Raw genomic sequence first — 23,330 nt, 5'->3', positions numbered from 1 at the left:
ACATTGTTTGGATGATCCAAAGCGTTAATCCAAACACTACCAAAAACACAATAGGCCCAGATTGTTTGGATGATCCAAAGCGTTCATTTGATGGGCCATGACATAGATAGGGTGTGCCTAAAAAATCAGCTACATAGGATCATCCTAACCCTTCAATCTGCGGACAAACCGTCAACTGAGGGGGTCTACCTTACACAAATTGAAACCACATGGAGTATAGTTGTCACGTTTTAAACTATAAGGGTGGAAGTGGATGTGTCAGAAACTAGGGGGTGTAAATGTAATTTTCCCTTCTTTTTTTTTTTAAATGGCAAAAAGGTGGCCAATATATCATTTCCCATTTGAAAATTATAGTTATGGACATTGTGTTCCGACAAATTATTGTCCGGAGACAATCGACTAGACATTAGCATATTCTTTCGGCATACACCCTGTTTAGTAGTCCTCGGACTACCAAAGTTTGGTACTTGGCTGATTAGAATTCTCATTTTGTGGGGCCATATTGAATGAACCACAGTTTTTAAAACACAACAACCTAACAATTTAAGCCACTGGATCAGTAACTTGTGGCGCGATAATGATCACAGTGCAATGGGCAAGAAAACCATGGAAATCATTCGGTCCAGATCCCTTTTCCACAAATTGACGAGCTCAAATTGTGAACGGTGAGAGACAATTTCTTTCATAGCCCCTACATCCTTCTGGGTCCCACTCTGATTTATCTGAACCGTCCATTGGATAGGTCTTGCTTTTGGGCTCCTATGACCCCAAAATCTTGCCCTTTATCTAATCTTAAAATTTAATAATGTATTTTTTTTGTTCTTGATAATGGACAAGGTTTCAAATTTCGGTTTCGGAATGCGTTTCGTTCCTCACCGAAATTGAAATTTCAGCCGAAATTTTGAAATTCCTGATGAAATCTAACGAAATAAAATAAAATAATATTAAATCTTGTACAATATTTTAAACGAAATTACCAGAATTTCACGAAAAAGTAAAGAATAAAATCCAGACTTGTATGGAGATTTTCCTTCAATTTCGGATCGAAATTTCAGGGAAAACGAAATTTCAAAAATTTTGTAACATTTCGAGTTTACCCAATTTCGGTTTCGGGATTGACCGAAACTCGAAATTTCGGATTTCGGTCGAAATTTAAACCCTGATCATGGATCAACAGTTCACATTCAATGAATTTGTTTTACATATTATTGGATTTTTTAATTAAGGGTGAGCCTTGATAAGGTTGCTCCATTGTGACCTATGGTCAAGGGTTCGAGTCACAGAAGTAGCCTCTCTTCAAAGCAAGGGCAAGGCTGCTTACATCTAGCCCTAGCCTCGTGCACTGGGCAGCCCCATGGGATTTTTGAATTGCAAGATTGATGTAATTTCACCATAGCAGATCAAAAGCAAGGCCTATCAAATGAACGGTTCAGATCAACCAAAGGTTGGACCCGCTCCGCTGATGCTTAGTGGTTTAACAAAAGAGAAGTGATGTATCATTCTAATTTTGACCATACCCGTGTCTCAATGTTGATAGGAATCAGCCATCTAGTGGGGCCCACCTTTGGTGGGTCACCATCTAAACATCTTGCCGGTCCAACGATACCTCGCTCGATCGGTTGACATGTGGATGGACAGCTGCATATAATGTGATAAAAAAAGTCCTTTAATCGGACGGTCAGCATTGATTCCTAAATGATGGGTTCCAAACTTCAGTTTTTGCCCAATTTTAGTGGTCCTGCAGTTCCTGCAACTACGCCCTTGTCCCTTTCTCCGAAAATTCGAACACAAGTATAGCAGAAATATAGGACGGGAAAAACAAATGATAAATTCGCACCCCTGTAGGATGATTCGCACCGCGGTTAACGTGAATTGTGGCAGACTTCAACGCTTTTTTAAGTACAACAGGGACGTGATCGACCAAAACAAACCGCACTTTCGTCCGATACTGTCCAAAAAAGTCAGAAACCGCCAAGGAATAAGAAAATGACGATTGTGTCCTCTTTTCTCTCTTCTCCTTTATTAGGAAGGTCGTCCTACTTCAAAGGAGATCTAAAAACTCAGACCAGAAGCTACAAAAATGGCGGATTACGTGCCGTTGAGCGGAGGAGAAGAAATACAGACCGTCAGAAAAACTCGCCTCACTTCTCTCGACGTCTTTCGAGGCCTTTCAATCGCTGTAATAAATCGTCCTTTTATGTGTTTCTTTTCCTTTGTCTCTGATTTTGATTTCTTGTTTGCTTAACCTAGTTTCTGTTTATCTGTAAGATTCCTCTAACAGTGTTAGAGTGTGAGAAATCTCACCGTTTGATTGTTAGTGTGTTAGATCAATCGTCCTTTTACTCTGCTCTTATGTTTCTCTTCCACAATCTCTGGTTTTGAGTTCTTGTTTTCTGAACCTAGTGATTACAATGAAATTCAACCATAAGAAAATAGAATCTTTTGATTTGAAGAGCACTGCTGAAGATTGATGATGAATCATGAATATCCCCTAATGTTGTTGCTGATGATAACCGATACTGAATGCCAAAGAAGACGCCGCTTGTTCATGTGTCACGAAGAGGGCTTAGAAACCAATAGATCATAGCCTCAAAGGAGCTAGATGATACTCAAGCCTCGATGGGTGAGTTGAAATGGGTCAGTAAGTACCTATCCTCATGGAATTTGACTCTCTCAGGCACGAACCTCAAAGAATGGAGGCCCCTCAACTGAAATAGGACAAAGAAAAAGGGATTGAGAAGAAAAAAACGACAACAAGCGGCTCAGATGACAAATATCGGGACAATGCGAGAAAAACAGTGCATATATCAAATATGGGGTCTTGAAAGAAAATGACTGCATTAAAAATACTAGGGGAAATATAGAAAATGAAATCAAGGGATGCATGAATCAAAAGATTGGATTTTGAAATTCCAAAAGAAGGTGTGCAATTATGGAGATGGAGAATGACAGATCAAGGAAAACAAAAGGAACGAAAACCTAGGGCAGAGACTGCAACCTAAGAGTAGGGAAAGAAAACCTAAGGAAGAAAGCGTAGGATTGGCGCAACTGGTAGAAGTGTTGATGATGGGTGCAATGCCCGGCGGACGGCTAGATCGGCCGTTCGCCGGAGGACGCACTCATGGATGTTGTGATCAGCAGGTAGCGCGGATCAACCGCTTTGATACTGTTGGAGAAAGGCGTTATTTATCCTTTATACTTTAACACTCCCCTGCATGTGTGGCCCACTTGGCAAACACGTGGCACATGTGGTCCCACTTTGGTCCGACCATCGCATGTGGATTTTTGTTATCTAGGAAGTTTGAACTCGAGACCTTTGGCTCTGATACCATGTAGAAATTATGAGAACATTTCACTAATTCTTGGATGCTTTACAATGAAGTAATGAGTGTTTAAATAGAACATTCAAAAGGACAAACATAGAAAGATATAATCTCAATATAATCTACTTTCCTAACAAACCTACATGCATCATTTTGCCACTAAACCAAATCAAACATAATATCCTAATATATTTAGCTTGCCCCATCTAACCTACTTACTAATTTGATCTAATTGCCTCATCAAACTAGATTACCACATTTAACCAACATGCCTAATCTACCACCAAGATGATCCAATGGTGAATCTCAACCCATTACAACCGTTGGATCTCACATATTCTAACACCTAGCTTCTGTTATTTTTAAGATTCCTCGAAGATTTCTGTTAAGAGTGTGAGAAATCTCACCGTTTGATTGTTAATGTGTGAGATTTGAAAGATTGAGTCGTGGTTGATTAGGCAACTACGTAAAGGTGGTAGATAAATAAATTTGGTTAAAGATTTAACCTAGAGTAATTAGGAAAGTAGGCTAGATCACAGTTACCTGAAACTTTCTAGTTGGATGGGAAGCTAAGCTCTTCTCGCTTCCCAAATTTAGGGGAAGTATGCTTCCTAGACATCTCCCACTTGTTTCCTCTTAATTAAGAGTACGCTTCCTATTTAGGTGACTATTTCTGCTTTTGATAATGTTGAAGTAGCATATTTAAAAAAAGAGTGCATTTAAAGCTTGAAAACTCATTTTAAGTTTCAAATGAAAATTATGTGAATCTTTTTTTTTTCCCAAAAACTTAAATATGCATGAATGAAACAAGTGAAACTGTAAATTCTTAAAATTTGTAATTCTAATTAGTTTTGAAGTCTTCTTTTCTACTTGTAATCCTTAACTATATTAACCCTTCCTCCCTAACCTATTACCTTCCTACTCTTTCTATGTGCTTCTTGTTCACTTCCAATGAAGCTTCTTACATACTTCATGTTGACTTTTAATTACTTTTCGTATAAATTTTCTCCCTACTTTCTTTAGATCTTTACCCTTCCCGCTATTTCTCTCTTCTAAATCCCCCGCTTCCTGCATCGCTTCTCGCACTCGCTGCCCACTTGGCAACTCTGGGCTAGATTAGGATGATTCTATCTTTACCTCTTTCTATATTTTCTCATTATATTTTGATGTTTATCTTTTGGAGTGCTCTATATAAACACTCATTAGGCTCTCTGTAATTCAAGCAAGTTTAATGGTAAATCCCAAAACATCATTGAAACCATCTCAAACTATTTCTTTGGGGAAGATATCTTCTAACTGAGAAGTAGAACAAACATACGGTTTGGCAATGGTCTTGGAAACCACTTGATCTTGGAAACAATGATAGTTGACTTCTATTTGTTTTGTCCTCCCATTAAAGAGAAATTCAATTTGGCTTTTGATTGTTGCAATGAACTTTCATGGGAATAGAAACCTCAACTCCCATCTCTGTGTGGAGTGAATAAAGCTGTATTAACTCACTAGTAACTTCAGCCATGAATCTATACTCATGCTCAACTGATGATCAAGCGATCACTGACTGTTTCTTGCTCCTCCTTGTTGCCGTATTACCACCAAGAAACATATAGTAGCCACTGATTGATTTTTTGTCATGGACATCCCTCTGAGTCTGCATCACAATATTTCCTCTACTTCCATGTGCCAATGATTTCGATACAACAAACCTTTTCTTGGGTTTCTTTGAGACAACAAAGTATGCGAAGTGCAACTTCTCAATGATGAAGGCTTGGTGAGTGCATGAATTGATTAGCAACACTAGCATTATCTGTAATGTCTGGGCGTTTGATGGTCAAATATGTAAGCTTTCCAGCCATCTACTGATATTTGGAAGGATCATGCAGTGGATTTGTAGTCTTGGTGAAGAACTTATGATTAACATCAAGAGCATTGCTAACTAGTTTTGCTCCTAGTAAACTGATGTCACTAAGGTCTACAACATACTTGGATTGAGAAAAAAAGGGTTTTACTTAGAATGAGTGACTCTGATCCCAAAAAATACTTTAGATGCCCCTATCTTTGACGTCAAAAACACTTTGCAATTATTGTTTAACATTTACAATCTCTCTTGAACTATCCATAGTAAGAACAATGTCATCCACATACATTATCATAACGATAGGAGTACCCGATGTCTTCCTACTAAAGATTGAGTGATCATAGGCACTTTCTCTAAATTCCTACTAAGCCGCTCGAACCATGCTCTTGGAGATTGCTCCAAACTGTAAATGACCTTTCTAAGCCGAGACGCCTTTCCTTTTCTCCTCATGAGGATGAAACCTTGGAGTTAGCGCCATGTAAACTTCCTCTTGGAGATCTTTGTTAAGAAATGCATTCTTCACATCTAGCTGATATAACATCCAATAGCCCATGACAACAACATATAGGAGAACGCACACAAGGTTTAACTTAGCTACATGGGAGAAAGTCTCCTGATAATCAATGCTAGTCATCTGTGTGAAGCCTTTTGGCACAAGACAGCCTTTACATCTGTTAAAGTATAAAAGATAAATAATGCATTTCTCCAACAGCTTAAGCTTTTGGAGAATTTGGTAAGTTAACATGGTATTAGAGCCAAAGGTCTCGAGTTCAAACCTCCCAGATAGCAAAAATCCACATGCGATGGTCGGCCCAAGTGGGACCACATGTGCCACGTGTTTGCTAAGTGGGCCACACGTGCGGGGGAGTGTTAAAGTATAAAAGATAAATAACGCCTTTCTCCAACCGCTTAAGCTTTTGGAGAAGTTGGTAAGTTAACAATGTCTATCAACTTTTCCATCTGGTTTATACTTCAGAGTATAAACACAGTTGCATCTCACAACATGATTTCCTGTAGGACATCAATTAAATTTTAAGTTCATTGTTTCTCAAGTGCTACCATCTCCTCGCCTCCTCGGCCATAGCCTCTTTCCACTTTGGATGCGCCAGAGCATTTGCAAGTTTAGTAGGAATAGAGAAAGAGGGAATAGACACAATATATGTTCGGAAAGCAGACAAGCAAGCAACAAAATTACTTGTAGGACAACGAGCACAAACTCTTTTTTATTTATGGAGAGCAGCAGGCAATTCAAAGAGGAGTAAATACCTTGTGGGGAAGAGCAAGGTTTCAAATTTCCGGCATGGAAACAGAAACGTTTCAAATATCGGTGGAAATTTTGTAAAATCATGAAAATGTATGAAAACATATGCAAATGATAGAACTTTAAGTTGAAACTTTAGGAAATGCCTGAATAAGCACAAATACACTTCAAAGCAATCACATAACCAAGACAAAAATCCATAACAGGTTAACAACACCGAACACCCAATGACATGCACGACAACACGTCTGACAATTCATTACATACTACATTTCCCATGTAATTCATATAAGTATTTGTACATGATCCACACACAACATTTCACATGCAATTCATATAAAGTAACACAGTAAATACCTTGTGGGGAAGAGCAAGGTTTTAAATTTCAGTTTTGTTCGGCATGGAAACAGAAACGTTTCAAATATCGGTGGAAATTTTGTAAAATCATGAAAACGTATGAAAACATATGCAAATGATAGAACTTTAAGTTGAAACTTTAGGAAATGCCTGAATAAGCACAAATACACTTCAAAGCAATCACATAACCAAGACAAAAATCCATAACAGGTTAACAACACCGAACACCCAATGACATGCACGACAACACGTCTGACAATTCATTACATACTACAGTTCCCATGTAATTCATATAAGTAGTTGTACATAATCCATACACAACATTTCACATGCAATTCATATAAATATAATTATGTAACTCAAACTGATATAGTACACCACTAATACACTTATAATTTTAATTTCAGTATGGGTTTAGGTTTTGGTATGTTTCAATGGAGATGGAAACAAAAACATTTCGGTCGTGTCATGGAGGTTTTGGTGGAAATTTAAAACCATGGGAAGAGGGAATGCATGGTGTTTGAACTTTGAAATGATTGCAAGTGATCCTTGGATTGATCTGTTTCTCAGATTTGAGGCTTTTTCTTTGAGTAAACCTATTGTTTTATATTAGGAATACGTTCTGCTAAGTCATCAATTGCAACTGGAGAAGGTATGAGAGCATGGATGAAGTAGGATCAACAATATCATGTGAGGGTGAAAATTATGTAACATGTTCAAAGAAAGTGACATCTTTGGATGCAAATTGTTTCTGAATGACTGGACAAAAACATTTGCATCCTTTATAAGTATTCGAGTATCCTAAAAAACACACTTTTCTTGGATTGGGGATCTAACTTATTTCTTGTTGAATCCAGAACATGAACAAAGCACACATACCCAGTGCTCTTTGAAGGGAGAGAAAAAATGGATCATTTGGTTTGAGCGGCTAATTTCCCTCTAGGCTAGGAGGCATCCAAATAATCATATATGGTGCACTTAAATTGATGCATCCCGATGGATCTTTGGAACCTTCATCCCGATGAGAAGTGATTGAGTTATTTCCAATAGGTGTCGGTTTTTCTCTCATCCACAACATTTTGTTGTGGTGTGTGTAGGTGCAACAAAATGGAGCTTTTGTACCATTTTAAAGGAAATAATTTTTTCGACCATGGTATAGATACGCACGCCCTTTGTTGGAGCAAAAAACCTAGACTTTGGCACCACACTGAGTCTGCATAATTTTTTTTTTTAAAAGACGTAACTATACACGTGACTTCATCACAATGTTTCATCAAGTATATTCAAGTAATCCATGAATAATCATCAATGAACGAAATAAAATTACAAAATCCAGGAGTAGATACAAATGGAGCAGAACCCTACACTATCAAAATGACTTAGAGAAAAGGAGAACTTTTATTAGGAAGAGAAGCATAAGTTGTTCTACAAGCTTAAATAATGACAAGTCTCGCAACTTAACTCTGACTCGTTACATGAATTGAATTTATTTGGAAATAACATTTTCAAAGGGTTCAAAACTCCCCCGCGTCATCGTGAACTACCCCGAGTTGACTCCCATTTACCTTGGCCCTGTTCTTGTCTGAGTCTGCATTTTCCCCCACAAAGTCAATCAAAACTCCTTCGACTCTCCTGAGTCCTGAGTTATAACCATACCACCGAGTACCCAGCCGCGTCAATAGATTACTCAACCACGTCGACTAGGATTTGCTTTGGTTGCGTTTTGACCCGCATCCGCATTTTGAAACACTGGAAATATGTCATAGATGACAATGCCATAAGTAGACCGACTAACTCTAAATGACATATAGTGGGGTTGATAGTCTTTGTATCCACCAGCTACAATCTGTAATCCTCACATCCACCTCCAATCGTCTTCTTTCTTTCCAGGTCCTGGAAAATGCAATGAGAGGGGAAACTATTACACTACGATGCAATTGTATGGTAAGGCGAATTACATATGTTACGTTAGAAGGGAAAGTTGGGACATGAATAACATAACCCAATGAAAGTGAAGAAATAGTTTATAGATTCCGTTTATAGCTGACTTATGAAAAGATCCATCTGCGAGTTTAATCACATTGAACATAGGAGGAAAAGAAAGGCAACTATCAGGCTTACTCGTCGTATGGTATGCGGCTTCTGAATCATTGATCCAAGAAGTAGGGGATTCTGACTGGGTGGAAGCATGATTTGCAGATGCATGACAAATATGCTTGACAGGAAAGGCACTAAAAGATGCTTTGAGGGCAGCAAGTTGTTCACTTAGATCCTTGATAGTCAGATCCCTTGTGTCTATCATTGATCTTCCTGCTGTATGTTGATACCAATGCTAGTTGATCTCCCTCAACTGTGCTTGTATTGGCACTTGTCATTCTCATCTTCCAGAGAAGATGAGGATGGAGATACCAACACATGTCTCGTGTGTATGTGTGTGTCTTCTTCTTGTTTTTTTTGGTAGGTAAGCTGGGATCGAACCTACGACCTCAATGTTGAGAAACAAAGCCTCAACCATTGAGCTATAGGCCCAACCCTATGTGTGTCTTCTTTTCCCACAATGAGAGCACTTCATTTTTTCTCTATCAACCATTGATGTCCCTGGACATGATTGGTTTCTCCCTTAACTGTTTTCACATCCTTTACTGCATCTAGAATATCTTTGTAGAGACAAATGCACTACAATTGTTGAGGGTTGATTTTTGACCGGCTTCTCCTCTGATATAATTATATAGGGATTCAAGAGGAGGTAACTGTCTTTCCCTATCACTTGTACCTATTGGAGCTTTAGATCTAGGCTCAGGCCTCCCGAAATTGGAAATTTTTTACGCTACTCAATTAGTTTCTTTGTCTCTGAGAGTTGCGGAAATGGGCTGATAACGGTCGAGCTCCTCCCATTTTGCCTGAGAAGCTTGAAGAAATTATCTATAAATAAGTTACCTTGTGGCATATGTGTGATTCCAAATAGTTTCTCACATTAAAACCATCAATCTTGGGTGGTCATTATGATTGCATCCCATGGAGGACACCTTTTCCAATCCTTCTTCCATATTGTTGAGAGAGAAAGGTGAGAAAAGAGAAAAAGAAAGTGAGTTAGGGCTTCTCCCCCTCACTCATTTATTTATAATATAATAAAGAGATGTACAATGACTAAAATGCCCAATAGGCATATAGGCTTATTCTAACACATATGAAGTACCCGAAGAGTCCACTCAAATATATTATAGATAGCAAGAGATAAAGGACAAAAAATAAAATAAAATTCGGAACACGGCTAAGATTTTTTTTTGGGGCACCATCTCAACTATATTTTCTATATTCTTCTACAGATACCATGCGAGAACGTTAGCACCCAAGAAACAACTAAATTCTTATAAGCTTCTAAATAGTAAGTACAAAATATACATGACTTTGACGAAGAAACCTAAATATACTCTAGAAAAAATACGTACACAGAGAAAATAAAGAACCTCATTTGTTGAAGGCATAATATTGATGGATTCTTATGCTTTCATATTATACTGTGGTTTCGAATGTGCATTTTAAAATTCTCAATAGTTGATCGTTAATTATATTTAGAAGTCTCTGGAATATTTTTGAGTTAACGTAAATATAAGAAATTTAAATTTCTCAAAAATTTAGCCTTCTTATAGCTTTGTTATTCCAATTATGATGTTGCTTATGACAGCAAATCTTTATTTTTATTGTCACCTGCATTTGCTCCTTTTCTTAAGAATAATGAAACAATGCTAAAAGAATTGTGTTTAGTAAATATACAATTTACGGTTGGAAGGCTGTGGAAACAAAGAAATCATACATAATAAATTATGAGATGCTTGGAATAACTAATGCCATGGTTCCATGTTTTGGACAAATATCTTTCAAATTCTAACAAGCATTATTTTGTCGCAAATGAGCTTTTTTTTATTATCGATACTTGTGACTAATGATAATACCAAAATTTCCTTTTTCAGCTCATGATATTTGTTGATTATGCTGGTTCAATTCTTCCATCTATTTCTCATTCACCATGGAATGGGATACACTTAGCGGATTTTGTGATGCCTTTCTTTCTTTTCATCGTTGGTGTTTCTCTGGCACTTGTCTACAAGGTACCTAAATTCTTATTCCTAGAACTGTGATACTTTACATGTATGGACATCTCAGGATTATACTTCTAGAACTGATTAGTCATTTTGTTGTTTGTTCGAGGGAGATGTTAAATGGATGAGACCCTCTAATAAATTTAGGTTGACTTGGATTATGACTTGTAGCTTGTATTTATAAATGCTTTTACTGATTGCTGTGCTTGCCCTTGACAATTTTTGATGTGTTAGAAAAGAAACACATTAGATGTATGTGTGCATATAATTTTCCATTAAGGACATAATTTCAAGTATTCCCTTTATTTCTGGTGGTTTATGTGTTAAGATAATTTGTATATTTTCTCCTTATTCTTTGGTAATGTATGAGAGAATCCATTATGTCATATCATTGAAACATCTAAGTTCTTATGCTAACATAACAGTCTTGGGAAGTGATTTTGTATGTTTTCTTGTCAACACCATCGAGAGATTTCATGAAATCTTTACCATCAGATTTCATTTGGAACCTATATTGGATCCCATCATTACTGTTCTTGTGGATTTCTTAATCCACTCGTCACTCTGTATCTTACTTTAAAGCATTTTTCACAGAAAAATCATCATTGCTCCAACTTAAAAACCCATTTACATACCTCCAGGTGCTCCATTTTTTTTTAATTTCAGCCCCCACTGTTGGGAGCCTATAACCTATTTTTCGTTATTTCCATTTGTTTCTGCTATCTTCATATCCCACCTCATGTGACCTTCTTTTTGTTTTGAAATGGACCTCATGTGTTTACCATTTTTAATTTTTTTTTATATCACGTGACTCACTTCACCTTTCATTGCTTCACTCTAGCGCATAGCTTCTTGCTATCTCTTTTTGAATTTGATAATTGTTTTACGTCATTATCCACATTAGTTCCCTTCATAATTTCTTGCATATCAAATTTTCGGTAGATGCATATGTGCGTACATGTTAATGTCATTTTCTTAAATTTGTGTCCATCCGCAATGGCGGGAGCCTCATGCACTGGGCCACCCTTGGAGTAAACATGGTGTTCTAAAGAAATATCTTTTGTTAAGGTCTTTTGTCTTTTCCATTTCTCTAATTCTTTGTAGCTAATCATGTTGGATCTAGCCTGAAACATTCTCATCACTAAGTTTAATGGGAAAAATCATGGGACTTCCTTCTTGGCAGTGGAAATGTTCTTTCATAGCATCCTACTTGGTTATGCTGACATATGTATTCTGAATATGATTTTATATTATGACTACATTGTCGATTTTTGAAGGTGGGAAGTAAGAAATGATATGGGGTACATATTTTGGGTCACATGTGTAAAGAAAATGCAAGATGGAGTAGAAGCTCTATTTTCTTGATAAATGTATCAAAAAAAGAGGGAAAAGTGGAGAGATACTTATTACCCCCTCTCCACTTTTCCCACTTTCCAATGTGGGACTAAAATTTTAGTCTTCCTACAAGCACTTTTCACCTCTTTAAAAAACACCCATTTTCCAAAATAAAAGACTTATTTTTAGAACCTTTTCAAAATCACTTTTTATTTTTAAAATCTCTAAGATCCCCGACATCAAGAGAAGAAAGAGTATCTTTCCCCAAAATATGCATCCAATTAATCTCATAGTCTGCATTTGGCCCTGCCAAAAATCAAATACACAGTTTTCATCCCCCTGTTTTTTTATCTCTCTCCATCATTTCTGTTATTCCATTCCAACATCTAATAGAAATTTAACTTCTTCCAAAGACTGAAACAGGGAGTGATATGTGGATAAAATTTTCTCACCTTGTCGCGGAATTGCAATCTTTTGTCTCAACTGATTCACACTTATAGTATTCTTCCTCAGAGAACAAGTCTGCCCTTCCTTGTCTCAACTCTGCTTTGCTGTCTTTAAGACCATATATCTTTTACTAATATATGGCTGCATTAGAACTGCTATGACAAGACATCACCATCAAGTTCTCACTTTCCACCTTTAATAAAGTGGGTGATCGTTCTTCGGTTGCTTCACCCGTCTAATCAACCACCTGAGCTTTCCCCTTACACCAATATACATCTTTGAAGATTGAGAACATTGAAGGAAATTTGAACCATCAAGCTTCACTGTAGTAACCCAAATCACCATAGTTTCTAGTCAGAGAAGCATCATCTGGAGTCCTGGACACCTTGGCAGTGCCTTCAGTATCACCAACAGTCAACATCATCTATCCATGAGACCTCAAAACACCTTCAAACAACACCTATGGCAATTTGAAATATTTCCCTGGCCAATCACTACGACCCAGGGCAAAAACGAAAAGAGATAATTTTCCACGGGAAAAAAGAACTAAAATTTTAGGGATTAGAAATTCTCAAAAACTCCCTCAATAGATATTGGAATCACACGAGATAAAAAAATCATTTATGGAGAAAAACCCTATGCCAAAAAATTGTAGATTGCTTCCCTAAAAATCTCCTTTGAGAAACTTGCAAGTAGACCCAAGAATTTTTTTTCTAGGCAAAACAGCTCCAAACAATAACTAAAAAAATACTCACAAATCACATAATATATGTGTGATTTAGAAGCTAGGACTTCTTCAGCACAATTTGTGGTCGTATGATTGTTGACGTCAGCCGTACAACCCCAGGATGTTACCTAGAGGTTCGAAACTCAAATAAAAGGGAGCGACACACCTCTATATCCTAAAGTTCTGATACCGAGTTGTGATTTAGTCCCGTAAATAAATCAAGAAAGTAGTGAAGACGAGATAAGAAGAAAAGGAGAAGAGAGGAGAGGATGGGAGGTCGTGGATTTCAAAATAAAAACCCAACGACCCCTTGTGTTTATTATATATATATATAGACAAACATTATAAATAAGGTTTTACTATTCAGTCACTAATTGCGTGAATAATGACATGCCACAATTGATGATCCCCATACAGTCTGAAATATATCAAGAAGAATGATTTCCTGGTTTCTTTTGAGTTTTTTCTACATTAGATCCAGTCATACGTCAACATGTTATCTTTTGCTTGTTTTATACATCAACATTTTGAGGCTTGCATCATTATTCCCTCAATTTTTGTAATATTTGTTTGATTCAACCCACCGGGATCCTCCTCTTATTTTGGATACCAAAGTTTTTTTCCCTATTTATTCTTCATTTTTAGTTTCTATTTTCATGCAGTAATAAACTTGTCTTAGCCTTGGAACAATATCATTTACTTCATTAATATCGCTTGCTGGATCATCTTTTCTGTATTGTAAAGAATATGTTTATATTATCATAAGAGGGACCTTTATTTCCATCCTATACGTGCAGAACATTTCAAACAGAGTCTTAGCAACATGGAAGGCAACACTACGAGCAGTCAAACTATTCCTTCTTGGTGTTCTTCTTCAAGGTAGTATTTTGGATAAAGTTTTTTGAAAACGGACTTTTTCCATGTGGTAAAATAATGGACCATTCCTTTTGGTACTTTGTAGTGATTTAGGAAGGTATTCCGCTACACATCTTTACTTGGTTTATTACCTAAGCAAAGGGCTTCGTGGGCTCCTAGATGCAATTGATGTGAATAACAACCTTCTCTTGGTTACAAAACTGGTTGCTTAGTAGGAATAAGATCAACCTCAGAAAAACTCCACCATATTTCTAATAAAGTTTGATCAGAAATTCAGAATATTAAATTCTATTCAGAACCCCAAAATTCCATATAGCAGAGAAGACAAACCTTTTGTATACCAGTACTCAATGTATCCATAAAACATGAAACACCTCTGTTTATGGCTCACTTACACAATAAATCAGTGTTATAGAATAGCCACTCACCTCCTTAACAATGATTTATTCCTACCAGCAGCTTCATTACTACCTATGTATAAAGCCGGGAATCACATAAGCTCGATGGATATTAACAAGTTACCCGTAGGTAGTAAATTTTGTGTTACTTAGGGCACGTTTGGCTACCATGAATTTGTTTTCATGATAATTTGGATTCTCCAAGTGGAGATGTGATGTAGGACCGGGAAGGGAAATAGAAGAAAGAGGAAAAATAAGAAGAGAAGATTAGAAGTAGAAGAGAAGAATTTAGGAAGTAGAAGAAGAATAGGAGAAGAGGAGAAGAGAGGGAAGAATAGAAGAAGAGAAGTAGATGAATAGAGGAAGAAAGAATTCTGGGGTGGAAGCTCTCAATTCAATTAATCACCTAAAAGTTAAAAATCTCTAATACATGAGGCCTATTTATAGGCAATTAAATTCCATGGAAAATAAAATCCTAGAAACTAAATAACATGGAAAACTAAAAACATGTAAATAAATACTAATAGGCAAATATGCCACTTATTTGGCCTACAATCCGCATCATTCTCCCCCGCTTGAAAAGAATTCGACCTCGAGTTCGAGTCCTGCTGGATCAAATATGTACACGATCCACTGAAGCAGTATGAGTCGTAATCCGTCAGAAGAACTCATGATGTCTAATGCTCGCGACAATCGTGAGAGTAGCCTGATACGCCGGCGGAGCAATAGGTAAGAATTACCCATGTAGAATCATAACGACGCGAATCTCTCTTGAGAATCAATGAAGCTGGGAAAATGCCAATGTAATCCTCCTGGACTGGCGTGATGACTGTAGGTAGTACCAAGCTATGGCCATCATCTAAAAGGTCATCACCAATAAGCTCATCCGTGGATATTTGATGCGGCTCAGCGATGTCAAACTGACAAATCTTCTGATGATCAATATGTGCACTGAAATCCTTTGTCTCAACCGCCACAATCATCTCGATCGGAGCATCTATTGTAGAATCAATATTGTCACCGTGCTTATGTAATGATATGGAATCAACAACCTCAGTAGACCGCTCGTGCTCTCCATGCTCTCGCAATGCCTCATCAACCACTAGACTCTATGGCTTTATATCTTCCATCTCTGATTCTGTATCTGCCTTCATGGACACTGTATCTGACATAAGTATGGGCTCAACTTCGATAATGATCTCATCAACACTGGCATCTTGCCCTTCGATAGTGTTCGCAACTTCCTTCTCATGCATGCGGTGCTCCAAGTATCTGTTTTCTGCTTCAATTTCGGCGTCTCGTGCACGACGGGTTGCGGCTTCACGTCCACAGCGAGTTGTGATTATTCGTTCATGCTTCAATCTTAGTTCATACCGATGTGCCAATATCGCATGAAAACCCATAAACTCATAACGAATCTCTTCCCATCGATGAAATGGAGGCCCACCTTCGACACGATCTCCTGCACCATACGTATAAAAAACGACTGGGCTTGACGTCTTGCAATTTCTCTGGCTTGGCAGATGGTCGTTCGGTGTTCATGGCCGTAGTACTCATGATATGCATCCAAAGGATAAGGGTGAAGTTGCTAAAAATTAGGAAACCAAATCCAGGAAACTAGAGTCTCCGGCGATCAGATGTGGCTAAAAATTGGGAAGGGATTTGGTTTCCTAATTTTTAACGACTTCACCCTCATCTCCACTTGGAGAAACCAATTTATCATGAAAACAAATTCATGTTAGCCAAACGTGCCCTTAGGGTCTTAGCAACTTCCATAATAATATAGCAGATTGTTTGGAAAAGACAAATTTCCAAGCCAGCATGACAAAAAAACATCCCATAAAACTCTTTAAAAGGAAACTAGAGTCTCCGACGATTAGATGTGGCTAAAATCGGGTAGGGATTTGGTTTCATGATTTTTAACGACTTCACCCTCATCTCCACTTGGAGAAACCAATTTATCATGAAAACAAATTCATGTTAGCCAAACGTGACCTTAGGGTCTTAGCAACTTCCATAATAATATAGCAGATTGTTTGGAAAAAGACAAATTTCCAAGCCAGCATGACAAAAAAACATCCCATAAAACTCTTTAAAAGGAAACTAGAGTCTCCGGCGATTAGATGTGGCTAAAAATGGGGAAGGGATTTGGTTTCCTGATTTTTAACGACTTCACCCTCATCTCCAGTTGGAGAAACCAATTTATCATGAAAACAAATTCATGTTAGCCAAAGGTGCCCTTAGGGTCTTAGCAACTTCCATAATAATATAGCAGATTGTTTGGAAAAAGACAAATTTCCATGCCAGCATGACAAAAAACCATCCCATATAAAGAAACTGCTTCAAACAAATGTCATTACTTTGTAATTTGTAAGATATTTATTTTATAATATTTTTGATGAATGCTGCAAACCAAACTTGATGAACTATTATATACTATCCTTTTGGACATATGTTTCAAAAAAAACTATGATTTGTGGACACAGACACGAGTGTCGCGTGTTGACATGGACACAGCAAACCTCCAAAATTTAGAAACGGGGCCACGGCTAAAATAGAAAGTATATGTGATACAACAATAAATCTTAATTAAAAAAGAGCTAAAAAAGAGTTTATAATAAAAGAGTTAAATGCAATATGCAGTAATAAAACAGAATGTCACACTTGACCAACACAAAAACGTGTCCACACACCCACATTAAGTCACTTATAGCATATTATTTAAAAGTGTCCAAAGGAGTGTCGACACTGGTGGACACGTGTGTCGTGTCGGAAACGGAAGGACACGTGTGTCAGCAACATATTCAAAGTGTTGGCCAAATCATAGAAAAAAAATATATCCTTTTGAACATATTTCCTTTTCAAGAAACTCTTAAAGTATTTTTTACACAAATTTATATTAGTTGGTTTATGGCTTCATATGATGCTGATCAACTTCTTGAACTGACCTGCTTATCTAACCTGTTTACTGACCTTGCATCATGTTGACTAATTAGTTGAACCATGATTTTACCAAACTTACTACATAAGAACACAAGTCACTCAAGTTGGTGTTGTTGCGTATTGTTCATTTGTAATCTAGATCCTTGGTAACACTATGCCTGCGTTACACGTGGGATTGTCATGGGACCTGTAGTGTAGCTACTCGATTTCAAGGGGTCCATAGGGGTGGGGTATCTCTAAGCAATAAAGCTTACTACTCCAAATCCCTATAGATGCTTTATGATTCATATATAACTTAGATTTTTCAGTACAACTATTAAGTGTTTTTATGAACACATCCTCATCATTCAAGCTTTGCAATTTGATTGAGGAACTGCTGGAATTTAGTCTCGCAACTGAAACTCTTGCAAATACTCTCTAATTTGAATGAAAATTATCATGTTTTTTTATCTTCTTATAAGGTCATCAAAGTCATAATTTAAAGTTTGAACTTGAAATTTTGATTGTCACTTGCTCTTCTAGTTATACGCACATATACATATGAGACTGATTATTTTTGTTATTGTACCCAGTGTTATTACACACATTATATACATCAAGATCATAGTCATATGTTTTTTTCTAGAAGCATCCTATGCTTGGAACTTGGAATCTTATTAAATTTCCTTTGCTAATCTTGCAAAATTTATGAATATATTGCTTTATTTTCTTATGGTTGATAATTTTTTATATTATTTGTGATTTTGTAATTACTCTTGTTCTAGTTATTGACTAGATGTAATGGCAAATTAAAAGAAATGTCTGCACATGATTTTCTCCATTTCAGGCAGCTATTTTCATGGTGTAATTTTATCCATTTCAGGTGGTTATTTTCATGGCGTGAATTCCTTGACATATGGTGTTGATGTTGAAAAGATACGTTGGGTTGGTATTCTACAGGTATTATCATGAAAGCATTTTTACTTATACTGTAACCTTTTAGGTAAGATTGCTTCTATTATGTCTTTTTGTTGTGTGAATTTTCTATATCTATTCAATTTTGAGTTTATCATCTAATCTTAAGGGAAGTGGTGCATCTATTTTTTTTTATATCTCTTGACAATTTTCACTTAGAAGGTGAATTTCATGGATTCTGATCTTGTGCACGAGTAAATCCATATTCATATAGAAATGCTTTCTCAATGAGGACACTTTTCTCTTCATATGCAGTCGATTTTATAGATCAAGTAATCTATATCATTTTTTTCTATTCTATTCACCCAAAATGCAGGATGGAAAATTCTTTATCTTATTGTAATACTTATTCTATTCATTGTTTATTCTTTTTTTCTTTAGAGTAATCTAATCATTTTTTTTATATTCTATTCACCCAAAAATGCAGGATGGAAAATTCTATATCTTATTGTAATACTTATTCTATCCATTGTTTATTCTTTTTTTCTTTAGTTATTATTTTTATATTCTCTTAATTTCTGTAATCTCAAACGATATATTAGTATTGGGAAAATCATGTACCTTGTTAGATTGTAAATGTTGCAGGACGATCTAAGGTGATTTTTCTTCCTTTCTCTTCACTATCTGTCTTCGCTCTCTATGTTGGTAATGATACCCCTACTTTTTCCACTACTCTCCAAGTCTATGCCGCGTGACCAAACACTACTTACTTCTATTCCACTATTCTCTGAGAGGTAATTCTAAACTGATCAAATGCTTGTCTCCTCCCTTTTGACTTCTTATTCCACTACAATTGTAAGCTAAATCATAGATATTTTTTGAAACTTTAACTGACTTTATTGAAATTTATACATTAGGGAGGAGCTTGCCCCACAGACAGATCACTGCCGACAACTGTTTTTGCATGGTTCTCAACTAATTCATTACCAGCCCTTGTAATATGGGTGAAGGAAACAAGCAAACCACTAACAGTCTATTATCTCATTGATAATATGACCAAAACTCTAAAGCCTACCACACTCTCTGTTGCCCAACCAAATGCTTTTCCAATGAGTCACCCTCTGCCAATGCCCACCACCAACCTTCTTCAACAAAGAGTTGCCCATTAGCAAGCCTTTTATCTTGGATTCATTAGTACTAGCTTTGCCAATCAGACCCGAATAAGACAATAACTTCACTTCGATCATATCTAAAGGCTCCATCAATCCCCTTGGAACCCAATTTCTCAAGAAGCAACCATTAAAATCAAGCAATCTTACGCTTTATTACTTTGGATGGAGGTGGTTTCCATCTTGCCATCTCTCCTTGACTTTTCAAACAACTAGGATTTCTTTCCAAGGCAACATGAAATCATTTATGATTCAATAGATGGCCCTCTGCATGTTTCTTTCCACTCACCTTATGTCATGGGTGTGGAATTGATATGTTTCATGTAGCACATTAATAGCGTGAAGGCATTCCTATTTTAATTTTTTGATTTGTGGGTAATTAATTTATATTAGGTTATTTTGAAATTTTTCTAAAGGACTCATTTAGCCGACCCCAACTAGTTTGGGACAAAGGTTTTGTTGAGTTGAGTTGATTATTTTGTAAAGAGAACTCAATATATTAATCCCTCTAGAATTTTCATGAAAAATTGTTTCTCTGTAGTTTTTATTTTATTTTTGTTTTTGTTTTCTTTGTTTGAGTGAGTGTTCAATATATTACTCCCTCTAGAATTTTCATGATAAATTGCTTCTCTGTAGTTTTTTACTGTTTTCTTTGTTTTGTGTGAGTTTTCTATTATTATCTCTCTTTCCCCAATTTATCTATTTCTTATATACAAAGAGAATGGTAAACTTATATCCTACTTTATTCTGTGACTGCATGCAGAGGATCAGTATTGCATATATTATTGCAGCTTTGTGTGAAATTTGGTTTTCTCCGAGAAAGTCAAGGGACGTGAGGGTAGGAGTTTTCAAGAGTTACTATTTTCATTGGTACGGAGTTCTGTCTTGTGCAACTTTCTAATGTTGTGTTTTATGTAATTTAACTGGAAGGATCATGAACAAAATGGCATGAATGTGGAAGAATCTAATTCAAGATCTATGTTCACATATATCATTAACTCATTAATTTTAGCTTAATAGAATTTATTGAAACATGCCATAAATTTTAGATATTACAAGATTCACAACTTATAAGCCATTAATCATAATTCACAAATTACACATCAGAACCAATAAAATATAACATTATATAACTACAAAAAAAGGGCGGCCCAGTGCACGAGGCTCCCGCCATTGCAGGGTCTGGGGAGGGATAGATGTACGCATCCTTACCCCTGCTTTGCAGAGAGGGTGTTTCCGTGACTCGAACCTGTGACTACCAGGTCACAGTGGAGCAACCTTACCGTTGCTCCAAGGCTCGCTCTCTATTGTATAACTGCACATATATAAAAAAACAAAATCTTAATACTATATCATAATGTTATTCACAAATGAAGACAACCTAAGAGCTGTTGTTTGCAACAGTAAGCATCATACTCATAGCTAATGGGCATATACAGGTGATTTTCTGATTGGGAGATTTAGAGAAGATAAGAGATGATGATAAGAAGAGAAGAGAAAAATTAGGAGAAGGAAGAAAGTAGAGAGATTAGGGTTTCTCTCTATCTCATAGTATTTTTATTTAAGCACGTAATACAGGTAATTACATGAATGTCATTACTAACAAACTATGGACTTTATACTCAATAGATACATGTTCCCGCAATATTTATCTGCAAATAGTAGTGCTCTATTCATTGCAACTCGTATATGAAGCCCTAATTCATAATACTATCTTATAATGTTATTCACAAACCATGACAACCTAAGACTAGTTTTCTGCAACAGGAAGCACCTTAATCTTAGTCCATGGGCATATACTTGTTGCCACATAACTTTGTCTGCAAATAGTACTAGCTCTACGCATTGCCATTGATATATGAAGCTCTACAATTCAGAACAGATAACTTCATTGCCTGAACCATTTCCATCTTTTTCCTCATTCTCATCTTCATCAGCATTCCCTTCATTGCATTTCTTATTCTTCTCCAATCCTGACACCCTTACCTCCTGGTCCTCTTTCTTTGATTCATCTCCAGTGGGGGTGATGCCCTTCATCCTTCTTTTTTTTGAAATGGCTAGGGTGTGATGCCCTTCCTCTTCCTCTCATCAATCTTTTCATCATCTTACCCCACAATCATAGGATTGCCTCTTTCTGATCTTCTTGCTCCGTCCAAACATGTTCCTTCACTTGAATCAGTTGTCAAAACTAAAATCTGTTTATACCTCCTTAGTCGACACGTGAAACAGTTCCATAAATATTGAATGATAGGTGAAATTTTAAGTGGGGCTAAATTTTATCCCTCTCCCAGAAGTATTTCTGTGAATATTTATGGTGGAGGAGGGGGGAGGATTGGGGCGGGAGGTGGGCTGGAGAGGGAGAAGATGGTTGGGGTGGGAGATGTCCTGGGGAGAGGGAGAAGAAAAGGTTAGGGTTAGGGGAAAGAAGGAAAGAAAAAAAGGAGAAGGGGAAGAGGAAGAAGAAGAGACAATAGTGGTCCCTAGGGATTCAAACCCTAGGGCTCTGATACCATGTTGAAGGAGAAGAGAGTGAAGAGGAAAAGAGTGAGTTGGATGTTCTTCCCTCACTTACGTATTTATATATATAAAAGAGAGAGACAACAAACAAATGACCATTATGCCCTTAGGCAATATACTCACACACACAATACACTTCTAACACGTAGGAAGCGAGGATTTTGGGCCCTTGGAAATTTCCAAGAGTATTTGTAGCAAGGGAGGATTTTGGGGGTGGCTAAATCTTTGCCCCTCCAGATCAAATTTTGTTTCGTGGATTTTTCTTGGTTGGGGTACCCCCAAATGAAAGCTCGCAGTATGAAATAGTGGAAGAACAATTGACAATTTAAATTGAGGTACCCCCACATCCAAATCATAATTCTTATAAAGACATTTCTTGGTTGAGGTTAACTTTTGGCCCCACAAGTCACTTGCTGCATTGCTCCTCAACTTGAAATCTCATTGTTAGTCACTTTTAAAGACATTTGCAGTTTTGAAAGGGCTTTCTTGCTATGATCAATCAAGTTAGCCCATTACTCATATTTCTATTTTATGATGTTTTGATTGTAGGTTTTTCACATTTTCACTGTCCACCATATATTTGGGGCTATTATATGGTTTGTATGTTCCGGATTGGCAATTTAAAGTGCCACAATCTACTTCTTCTTCTATTTCATCAAATAGTAGCTATGCTGTTTACAAGGTGAGTTTTATTTTTACTTTATGTAATGTGTTGTTTGTTCATTGGGTTTGCTCAGGATTTATGGTTGCGATACCAAATTTTATGCATGTGTCTTTCATTGATTTTCTTTGTCACGCGTAACTTCCTTTGTTGACATTTTCCATGGATAGTTTTTTTTTGTTTCTGTTATATATTAATAATGAACATTTCCTAGCCAGCTTGTATGTATATTATACATGCTATATATTGTAGTATGTACTTAATATTGAACGTTGCTAATTGAAAGTTGAAATTACGAGCTTCATGACTAGGCATAACGATGTTACCTACTTACCTTTAGATGCTTGAGAATCATCATCACATTGTTATTTTAATTTTTTTCTTAGACATTTTAAGTTTATTTCCTCCAAAAAAGGTTAAGTGTTCATTTTTTTTATATAAAGGATGCAATGGCAATCGGCCCAATT

At 36.7% G+C, this 23,330-nt stretch overlaps 1 protein-coding gene across 4 annotated transcripts in view; it reads left to right on the top strand.

Moving 5' to 3' along the window:
* Positions 1–1,974: 1,974 nt before the first annotated feature.
* The window catches only part of LOC143854355 (uncharacterized), a 30,707-nt gene continuing 9,351 nt past the window's right edge, over positions 1,975–23,330 (top strand). The window contains exons 1-6 of one of the 4 annotated variants that reach the window (XR_013237487.1): positions 1,979–2,179; positions 10,768–10,905; positions 14,203–14,284; positions 18,485–18,561; positions 20,449–20,555; positions 22,752–22,884. Coding sequence is in view for 3 of the 4 variants with exons in the window: in XM_077364252.1 (XP_077220367.1) it covers positions 2,081–2,179; positions 10,768–10,905; positions 14,203–14,284; positions 18,485–18,561; positions 20,449–20,555; positions 22,752–22,884 (636 nt within the window). In the remaining variant the exon portion in view is untranslated. Of the gene's footprint in view, positions 2,180–10,767; positions 10,906–14,202; positions 14,285–18,484; positions 18,562–20,448; positions 20,556–22,751; positions 22,885–23,330 lie in introns of all 4 variants that reach the window. The other 3 variants (XM_077364252.1, XM_077364253.1, XM_077364254.1) reach the window with 3 other exon arrangements.

Source organism: Tasmannia lanceolata, unplaced genomic scaffold, assembly GCF_043159265.1.
Source record: "Tasmannia lanceolata isolate RefF3 unplaced genomic scaffold, GAP_Taslan_0.1 ptg000020l, whole genome shotgun sequence".
Classification (NCBI taxonomy): domain Eukaryota; kingdom Viridiplantae; phylum Streptophyta; class Magnoliopsida; order Canellales; family Winteraceae; genus Tasmannia; species Tasmannia lanceolata.
The sequence above is the reverse complement of the archived record's forward strand: the minus strand, read 5'-3'. Positions and strand labels throughout refer to the sequence as shown.